Here is a 10,908-nt window from a genome sequence, read left to right on the forward strand (position 1 = left end):
CAATGTCTCTAAAGATGGTTTGGAAATTTCAGCTGGTGCAGAATTTGGCGGCTGGGTTGCTCACTAAGCAAGAAAGTTTTAGCATGTTACACTGATCCTGACCCAACTGCACTGGCTGCCATTTAGCTTCTGGGCCCAATTCGAAGTGCTGGCTTTGACCTATAAAGCCTTAAACAGCTCAGGACAGCAATACCTCAAGGACCGTCTCTCTCCATATGAACCTGCCCGGAGCCTGAGATCATCCTCTGAGGCCCTTCTTCTCCATGTGCCTCCTCTATGAGAAGCCTGGAGGGTGGAAACTTGAGAACGGGCCTTTTCTGCAGTGGCTCCCCATTTGTGGAATGCTGTCCCCAGAGTGGTTTGGGGGGTGTCTTCATCATACACTTTTAAGCGCCAGCAGAAAATGTTCCCCTTCAACCAGGCCTTTGGCTGATTAACATCCGATTCCTTTAAAAATGTGTTGTGGGAGGGGATTTTATTCATTTGTTTTTGTTTTACTATGTATTTTGTGTTTTTTATATTGTAATTTTATGTTGTGAACCACCCTGAGTGTGTTATACAAATTGAATAAATCATAACTATAAATCATAAGAATGTTGCCTATGAATTTGGCATTCAATTTGACCCAACAGTTTTGACGCAGGACGGAGGACACAAAACCATCTGCTGCTTCTCTTTTGAGCAATCACGTGGGAGGGGGAGGGCAATAAACAAATAATAATAATAATAATAATAATAATAATAATAATAATAATAATAAACTACTACTGGATCTTCTAGAAGTTAAATAAGACCTAACTTTTTACAGGTCAAGTGGAAACCCCTACAGCAGTAGGAGCATATTCATTGGTAAGCTGCCATTGCAGAAGTGATCTACTGCTATTAAATGCCAGAACATTTAGATACTCTTGCATTCTTAATCCCAACTTTACTTGTTTACAGTTAGGGAAACCCTGTGGGTTCCTGAAAGGCAGGAGAGGTCAATCCTACTCTTTCAAAACCTCTAACTGTACTGCAGAGCATAACCTATATTAAATAAATAGACAGCAGACATGCGGATAGAAGTTTCTCCACTATCTTACTAATAGTTCATGTATCCAGACTCTTACCGGCTTTGCAGATTTATCCTGTTGGCAAAGCCAACACAGTAAGAATGCACAACCCTGGCCAGGACAGCTCACTGGAGCCATTAAGGCCCTTAGGTCAATAAACTGCATTTTAAAAAGAGCCAGAAGCTCTTAAGGTGGAATAAATCAATAATGCACATTGTGAAATCTTGATGCAGGACATTTCAGTGCTATTTTTTAAAGTAATGGTCCAAACTGTAAAAATAAAAATAAAAATAAAAAACCACCTGAAGTTAATTTCCTGCACTTAACTACTGTACTAAGGACTGCATCATGCATTGCATTATGGTTTCTTCTCCCTTACAGAGTAGGAAATCTTAAATTGCCATCTGGTACGTATTTGTTGGAAAGCTGCATCCAGTTCTAGATCTCTTGTGAGAGTATGTTTAACATATTTGTAACCCTTATCTGAGCAGGCAAACCTGGAAAGTGTTCAGCACGCTAAACAACTGACTATCAGAGATGAACGTACTGAATACCCTCCAAGTGTCCCGAATATCTAAGGACAGCCCCGGAATTAGGAAAGCCATCCCAGCTTCTGATTTGATATTGAAATGTCCCTATTCCCCCTCCAATGCTGCCCCCACCAGCTCAGGGAGGAGGATGACCCAGGACTTTTTCCAAGCAGCGGTAGGGGCAAGGGAGCATCCCGTTGTCTCTCCATGGCTGCTGCCAGCCTCCTCCCTTGGGCCGCTTGTAGTGGCTGCTGGAGATCAAGTGAAGAGGAGGTCCAGCCTCATGTGATATACTGGCTCTGAGGGGCCAGCAGAGAGCAGGAGCCCCCTGAGTGGGAAGAAAAGGGGAGCGGAGATCATGGACTCTTGATTTTTTAAAGAAAAACAATGTTTTTTGCATCCACATCTAGTCTTGTCCCTTTCTATAATTTATTTATTGGTGTGTGCTTTTCTGTTTGTAAATCTACCAAAGAATAAAATTAAATAAAATCGGAATTAAGGGGTTTTCTCAGGACAGTGGAGGGCGTGTGTGCTGTGTCCCATTGGTGTAGCGGTGGCAGCACTTGCCCCTCTTCTAATAGGAAATGATGTGGGGGGGAAGGGGGGGTCGAGGAGAGTCAGTTGCAGGGAAATGAGAAATGCCTGTAATTTCATCTGAGGAATGTTGAAGGATATAGTACTGCAGAAGGGAAGAGGGGATGTGTTTGGAAGGAGAGGGGGATACTGGGAGGGGGAGGGGGAACTAAGGGACTCTACTGTTCGATTGTATAATGTGAAAACCCCAATGAACTATAGATTTAAAAATAAACATTGTAAATTTATCTTTTCTCACTGGGCAATACTCAAAACTGCACATGTGAAACAGTTTACATCTTTAAAATACAATGTATGTCACATTCTTTAGATCTGCCCTTGAAAACATGTTGCCCTCCAGATGCTTTGGCATTTCCTAACCCCCATCAGCCCTTGGCCTTGCTGAATGGGCTCAGTGGCAGTTGAAAGCCAACAGGAGCTGGAGGGCACCAGCTTGGAGAAGGCTGCCTTAGATTTCTTGTCCACTGTGAGGTTGTTTTGTTTGAACTAAAGTTAATAGCAGAATGAGCTTTAAAATCAAGATCAGGCAAACCTGGCTTGTTTTCAGCCACATTACTATCTGTTTTCATCCATTACAGTTCACCTGGGCATATGTTTTGGTTTATGGCTAGTCCTGCACAAAGTGCATTCAGGCAGATTCTGTACTTCAGTTTCCCTTTTTAGTTCATTCTAGGTAATTATTAACTAAACTGCATCAAATCCACTGCCAACATCTCAGTTTGTAAAAGGTCTAATTCCTTTCCAAGGGCCTTGCACAAGACACATCCCCATTGAATTATGCCCTCAATATTGATATTTTATAGTTGGTGGTTTTGTTTTACTGTTGCCTATCCTGACTTGAAGAAGCAGTGCAGGTAGGTTATAAATATTGGTTTAGATCTGGAGAAGCACAAGTAGTGTGAGGCTCAGCGATTGGAGCTTTCCCACCACCTCCTTCCACAGCAGACCCTCTCCTGAAAATTCACTCTTGAAGATCAAGGACCCACTGGAATGGTGTGCAGGAGGGTGCAGGTTATGCAACAGGAGTAGGGAAATGGATAGCATTGAGACGCAGGGGTCACGTTGCACAAACAGAAGTGCCCTTCCATTGCACCAAGCACCATGGGATCTAATCCAAAGATCTTTCCAATGAATATTTACATTCAATATCATTGTCATTTTCAACAAAAATGTTTGACATGAAAGGAGAAGCCATTAGTTTCTGCTTGTACTTTATATTAGAAGCCTAAAAGCCACAGTTTTTACACAGGCAGAATGACATCTAGAATGCCACTCAGGCATGGATAAACTCCCTTTTCTCCTATTTTACAGACATAGATTGCTGACAATTGCTGGTTCTAACGACAACTTCATAACGGTGTAGAAAGTAACAGTAGCTGACTATGACTACTGCACTCAATCTAGATCTAGAACTTGCCTTGATAGGTACAGACTGCATTTACCGTAATCTTTCTGCGTGTAAACTGAATTTATAAAAGGTAAAGGTAAAGGTACCCCTGCCCGTACGGGCCAGTCTTGACAGACTCTGGGGTTGTGCGCCCATCTCACTCAAGAGGCCGGGGGCCAGCGCTGTCCGGAGACACTTCCGGGTCACGTGGCCAGCGTGACAAGCTGCATCTGGCGAGCCAGCGCAGCACACGGAACGCCGTTTACCTTCCCGCTGGTAAGCGGTCCCTATTTATCTACTTGCACCCGGGGGTGCTTTCGAACTGCTAGGTTGGCAGGCGCTGGGACCGAGCAGCGGGAGCGCACCCCGCCGCGGGGATTCGAACCGCCGACCTTTCGATCGGCAAGCCCTAGGCGCTGAGGCTTTTACCCACAGCGCCACCCGTGTCCTAAAAACTGAATTTATAATTAGAGGCAAAAAGGTGAAAGATTTCTGACTTGGCATGGGATCACATGGTTCAAAATTCAAATATGAATATTTGGCAAAAGACAAGGATGTGAGTTTCTAACATAAAGAGATTTAGAGTCTTTTAGAGGCCACATCTCTTACAGCTATTTGCAAGAAGTACTGTCCAAACAGAAAAGATCTATCAGTTAAAAGCCTGCCTCACTCACCATGAATATCTTTCTCTTGTGAACTGGCACTCCTTCCCAACTCAAAACCTGCAGAATGAGGACGAGTGGTTCTCATGGCAGTTTGAAAAGGCCCAGGGGCCTCACCCTGCAAAGCTGGATCATTCCCTTCTCATATGATGTTGCAGAGTTTCAAGTCAGGTGGGGGACGGAATCTGTTGTGCAATGTAATAACATTCAGCCACTGGATACTTTGATTACAAAAAGTTGTATCAGCATTATTTTATCCAGGATGGGAACATAAAGCAATGTTGAGCCATGATTTATAGCTTTTTATCGGCACAGTGCATTAGCAGTTGTTTCCAGCTTCTCTTTTCTCCCCCAGCCCAACCCACTCATTATCTGACTGAGTAGATTATAGGGGGAGGGAAAGGAAAACCACAACCTTCCTGTCCCTGAAAGAAAACATTTACGGCTGCAATCCAATAGCAGTGGATGGGGTGGGGGTGAAGGACACTTTTCAGTCTCAAAGCCTTTTGGACGATCTCCAGAGGACACCTTGCCAGCAAGGGGTGGAGCCTGAAGCCAAAAGCAGGCAAAGCACTGACTGTAAATTCTGCCTTAGTGCAAGAGACTAGTTTCTATGCACAGGCACACAGCCCTCTCTGCCCTCCATCCAGTGAAGCAAGAATCATTATCAGAGGCAAAATATTTGGTACTACTACTCTGCATGGTGGGACTACCAGACATCGTAAGACTATCACCTAAAGTTCAGTCATCCTGTTTTTGTGCTGAATTGTTTCATCTTGCTCTGGGAACAGAGCACTGCTATCTCAGTGGGACTTTGCCTTCTCCTCGCCTCCCATCTGCAGCACCCTGTGCACCTCCATCCTCCAACAGCTGCTCCAGACACTTGGGGGGACTTCTCATAGGAACATAAAAGTCTGTGGGATCAGGACGATGCCCCGTCAAGTTCAGCACCCTGTTCTCACAGGCGCCTGTGGGCACTGCTAGAAAAAGAGGTGCCTCCCTTGTGCTCTTATAATGGCAATGGCACCCACCTGAGAGGTGCCAGAACTGAGTTCCAGTGAGTTCCAGCTGAAAAAAGGCCCTTCCTGTGGGGAACACACGAGCTGGTCCAAGCACAAGAGCACTCTCTTCTCCTGCAATTTCCAGCAACTGGTATTCAGAAAAATTACTGCCTCTAATTGTAGAGGTACAGTATAGCCATCATGGCTAGTAGCTATCAGGAGCCTTATTTCCCCATGAATTAGTCCAATCCTCTTTTAAAGCTATCCAAGTTGGTGGCCATCCCAAGCCTCCTGGAAGAGCGAGTTTCACAGTTTAAGCGCTACATGAAGAAGGACTTTCTTTTGTCTGCCCTAAGGCCTCCAACGCTTAGCTTCCTTGGATGTCAATGAGCTCTAGTTTCATGAGAGGGGGAGAAATTTTTCTCTATCCACTTGTCCATGCCATGCACAAGTTTATATCACGCCTCCTCTTACACATCTTTTCTCTAAACCAAAAAGCCCCAAATGCTATAACCTTTCCTCGTAACAGAGTTGCTACATCCCCTTGATCATTTTGGCTTCCCTTTTCTGAACCCCATGCTAATAACATTTAAGGAGACCATAAATCACCAAGTTGCTGACAAGCAAATGAAACCATACTCACGGACCCCAGACTAACACAACTAAGCCTTAAATTCCTTGGGGCACAGCTAGATCTACTCACACAGGAGATCCAGTTTCCCTCATCACATCTCTGGCAGCAGAAGACAAATGACACCTCCTCCATCAAAGAGGTTGACTCCTTGCTTGCTAACAACCCACACTTTGCTGCCCATGCTTCCTTAATACTCCCAGGTGTCACTGCCAGAACAAAAAGCTCCCTGATCTCCCTATGAGGAAAAGAGGGGCTGACAGCCAAGTGACCCTCCTAACCTGGAATGTAGCTGGGTGGGCTGCATCTATCAGAGACCCTTGTTTCACTGATTTTCTTTCATGACATGACATCTTACTGATACAAGAATCATGGGCCATGAACGACCTGCCACTCATTTACAATCAGAAGTAAACTAGGGGAGAAACACAAGAGAGCAAAAGGGCTCTGGGGATCTTAATCTACAGTGGTACCTCGGGTTACATATGCTTCAGGTTACAGACTCCGCTAACCCAGAAATAGTACCTCGTGTTAAGAACTTTGCTTCAGGATGAGAACAGAAATTGCGTGGCGGTGGTGTGGCAGCAGCCGGAGGCCCCATTAGCTAAAGTGGTGCTTCAGGCTAAGAACAATTTCAGGTTAAGAACGGACCTCTGGAACAAATTAAGTATGTAACCAGAGGTACCACTGTATATCACTATTGGTACTCCACCAAGGTCCCTCCCCTCATATAAGACACATGCCTACATGGCTATTTTGCTCCATTTCAACGAGAAGGTTCTGCTAATACTAAATGCTTACATGCCCCCAATGAGACAGAAACTTGAAATCAGAGCTCTGTGGGGGGGGGAGCTGGAAGGGTATGATGCGGACCTTATACTGCAAAATTCAAACTCAATGGTGGTTCTGGGAGCGGAGCTCAATGCCAGACAAAGACCAAACAATCAGACTCCACCACCTGACTGGGAAGATGAAGGACCACTTGCCACTCATGCCTCAAAAGACCAAACCTCAAATTTTGCAGGTCTCTGCCTGGCGCAAATGACTTTCAAGCTAAATCCCCACATCCTGAATGGTACCTTTGGAAAGGATCATCCAGCTGAATTTACCTATCTTTCCAGAGCTAGGATGAGTGCCATTGACTATGCTATTGTCTCTGGGGAACATCTCCCTTATGCTGAAGCTATAGAGGTTATACCTAGGTTCAAGAGCGATCACTTCCCAGTCCTGCTCCAACTAAAGAGTTTACCCAGAAGATACACACTGAGGAAAATTTTCAGCCCACCATAATGCCAGTTAGAAGGAACTACTGCTGAGCCAAATGGACTCCTCATTTAAATAAAAATATGACCAAGTTATTGGAACAAAATAAAAAAATTTCTTCCAGTAGCACCTTAGAGACCAACTAAGTTTGTTATTGGTATGAGCTTTCGTGTGCATGCACACTTCTTCATGCACACGAAAGCTCATATCAACAACAAACTTAGTTGGTCTCTAAGGTGCTACTGGAAGGAAGTTTTTTATTTTGTTTAGACTACGGCAGACCAACACGGCTACCTACCTGTTACAAGTTATTGGACTCAGTACATCTACAGGCTCTCCAGTCTACCCTAATATCAGCTGAATCCTTTGATGACCTTTTGTTGTCCTATAAAGCCCTGACCCAACAACTATACTGTACCAGCACTTAATCAATAACAGAGTAGATTGGAGACAACGACAAAAACAATCAAAGCCATGGTTTGATAAGGACTCGGCTATGTTGATGCCAAAAAAAGCCCCTGCCAATTCATACCAAGTTTATGTCTCCAACATAACTCCAAATGCCAGAATGGATCTCCTTGAGCAGAAAAGCAGCTGCTAGCACAGGGGAAAGGGAAGCTATGAAAAACAACTCTTCAAGGGTTATCCAAGCAGCCAAATCCAATTAACTCTGCTCTATTCTGGAATATCTTGGTGCTCTACCAAAGCAATAGACCACCTATGGCAGACTGCTATTTTCCCGAAGAATTTGGGAGGTGTATTTCCAGGAACTTTATAGGGGTACCAATGATGGAAGTGGCCAAAATACCCAAAACACAGAAAAACTTCTGGGCTCCTGTGACAAGAACAGAGAACCGTATAGCCCAATGAAAACAGGGGAAAGCCCTAGAAGAAAATCTAATTCCTGCTGAGGCCATCCAAAAAACTTGGATTTTTGGGCATCGATATCTATGGACACATCTCAAAAAATTGGGGTCTTGCAATCATTGTCCCAATATATAAAAAAGAAAAGAAAGATGATCCAGCTAATTATAGGCCAATGAGCCTCCTCAGCATAATTAGTAAACTGTATGCAAGGCACCTGCAATGGAAATTTCAGGACTGGCTGGAACAAGAAAACATACTTGCAAAGAAACAAGCCAAATTTAGGGAAGGCCAATTTTACCATTGACCAATGCTTAGTACTCCAACATCTAATTGAAAAATACTCCTTTTGTAGCACAGTCTCCCTTTATGCTGTCTTTATTTTAAAGCAGCCTTTGACTCCATATCCAGAGCCAAACTTTGGGGGGAAATGGAGGTCTCTAAACTCGACAGGCACTTGCTATATTTAATATGCATGCTTCATGAAGAGATTGTGCTCCAAGTGCAATGCAACCCCCAGGGGCATCTTTCCAACGCTATTGGAACTGAGAAAGGTGTGAAACAAGGGTGCATAATGGCTCCACTTTTATTTAATTTCTATACTAATGATATGGTATCCTATCTCCATAAAATGAATTATCACCCCCCAAAATTGGCAGGGAGGCATATCCCAGTCCTGCTGTATGCAGATGATGCAGCCATTTCAAGAACACCCATAGGGCTTAGAAAAGCTATGAAAGCATTGGCAACAGAAAAGCCCATGGGGATTATGCTGCTGAGAATACAAAGAGAAATGCAACTGCCGTACTTAAATATCTTAGGACCAAAGATGGACATTATATACCCACAGCCCTTAAACTGTTTGAAGCCAAGTCCATCACACAGCTTTTATATGGTGCCCAGCTAGGCCCCTTCACTAATCTCATATCACTGGAACTACTGCAATCTAAGTTCCTAAAATCAGCTTTTCAAGTGCCAAAATATGTCTCAAATATGTCTTGAGACAGGTTTTGTAAGAGCAGAGGCTAGGGTGTGGATGGCCACACTTAATTTCTGGCTTAAACTATCCTTTTACCCAGATGGCCTCCCCCCACCCCAGTGATAAAGGACGACTTTCAAACAACATGGAAACAAGAAGTGGTAGACAAAATGTTAACACTGGGCCTTACCCCACAGCTTTTACTCAGCATGGGCTATGAACAGGCCAAAGAAACCATTAAACAGCTTGTGGTTGATACAGAAAGTTAGTCACATCTCGCCAGGTCACCAAATTTCATCACCAGTGAAGCCAGTAGGTACCCCACCACCGCAATGACATATTTAACTAATCTTGAAATACCAAAACAATGAAGAGTTTTCACTCTGGCTCATTGCCAGGATCTCCCTTCAGTTTCAGGGAGGAGTGGTAGATTAAATTGATGAACTATGACAAAATGACAAAACCTACCGGAGCAATATGAATCTGGGAAGTGGGGAGCTATGCATCAGCAATTAAAATGAAAAAATTAGTTCTGAGCAAATGGTCTATGTCAAAGGTGGGGAACCTTTAGTTTGCCAGATGTTGAACTCAGTCCCAGCAAACATGGCCGATGACCCAGGATGATGGGAGTTGTAGTTCAGCTATATCTGGAGGGCCACAAATTGGTCTATGTGTTGGTGGGTGTTAGCAAGAAGAAGAATCTGCATGACTTTCTTTTCTAACTCTCTGCATACATTAAACAGAGCCCTGTCTTTGTGCCCAGCTGAAGCATAGCAAAGCCCAGCAAGCAATTCTGGGTATGAATTGAACGCTTTCTAGGTGTGTGAATAAAACAGCCCAGTTAAAGCAGTTTTTATCCTTCTCTCAGTTACAGGACAGGGAAGCTCAGGTTTCCCAACTCCCTGCTGTTAATGTCCTATTAGGAAACATATTACAGCTTTTTACATAATGAATTACCTGTCAGTCATGGCTACCATGCCAAGTGTAATTAAAATGAAATCAGGTCAACAATTGCACATGCCAACTGTGTATATTTAGAAGGCACTCTCCCTGGGCTTTTAGCAGAAGTTGTCATAGATATTTAAGGTCCAAAATCCAATTATTTTCATATTTTCTTTTTCTTTTTTTAAGCACAATTCCCCCATCTTTCATGCCATTGTCTTAATATGGAATAATATCTAACCTTTCACAGTAAGAAGGAGGAAGTCAAAGTAAGTGTTAAACAGAACATCTTGATCTATTATCAAACCTTGAACCCACTAGCTACTCTGGAGACTGGATTCACAGAGCAAACTAAACCTCTCTGTTTACTCATTATTATTATTTTATTATTCATACCCTGCCCAACTGGCTGGGTCTCCCTAGCCACTCAAGCAGGAATATTCTGCTCCTTCCTTCACATAGGCCTAAGCAGAAACAATTAATGGGGGGGGGGTCTCTTTAATCCAAAGATGCTTACCAACCATAACTCAGTAAAAAGCAAGAGCATATTAAATTGCTATATTTTTAGACATTCACTAATAAATCATTGCACAATAAAAGTGGCTGTTAAAATGGAAGACACAGTGACCTCATAATGTTGGTTAGCTGCCTAATTAAAATCTGCTCATCGTTACAAGAACAGGAAACTGGTTTTGGAAATTGTATTAAATTGAATTAATTCAGTAACAATTTGTAATAATTTGGAAAATCAATAAAAATAATTGGCAAAAAATATATGCTCATCAATCACAGTACAAATATTATACACACACTTTCCCTTGAAAGCATCAACACTGCAGGTGGCAGCAATGTTTAAACACAGCTGTTATTTTTAAGATCAATTCTGCAGTTTTCACATGGCATATTTTCAGTCTGGTATTTCTTGGAAAAATAAAAGGTCAAATTTAAAACACTATTTCTACAAACATATTTTAGGTGCCGCTTTCCAGCAAACAGAACTTCA

The 10,908-nt window shown here is 43.1% G+C and overlaps 1 protein-coding gene across 12 annotated transcripts in view; it reads right to left on the minus strand.

The window, feature by feature from the left end:
- PRUNE2 (prune homolog 2 with BCH domain) overlaps positions 1-10,908 on the minus strand; it is a 137,388-nt gene that overhangs the window by 120,047 nt on the left and 6,433 nt on the right. The window contains exon 1 of one of the 12 annotated variants that reach the window (XM_077935986.1): positions 4,238-4,356. The exons of the other annotated variants lie outside the window; for them this stretch is intronic. Coding sequence (XP_077792112.1) covers positions 4,238-4,240 — 3 coding nt within the window. The 5' untranslated portion in view covers positions 4,241-4,356. Of the gene's footprint in view, positions 1-4,237; positions 4,357-10,908 lie in introns of those variants that run through there. 12 annotated transcript variants of the gene reach the window in all.

Source organism: Podarcis muralis, chromosome 11, assembly GCF_964188315.1.
Source record: "Podarcis muralis chromosome 11, rPodMur119.hap1.1, whole genome shotgun sequence".
NCBI classification, from domain to species: domain Eukaryota; kingdom Metazoa; phylum Chordata; class Lepidosauria; order Squamata; family Lacertidae; genus Podarcis; species Podarcis muralis.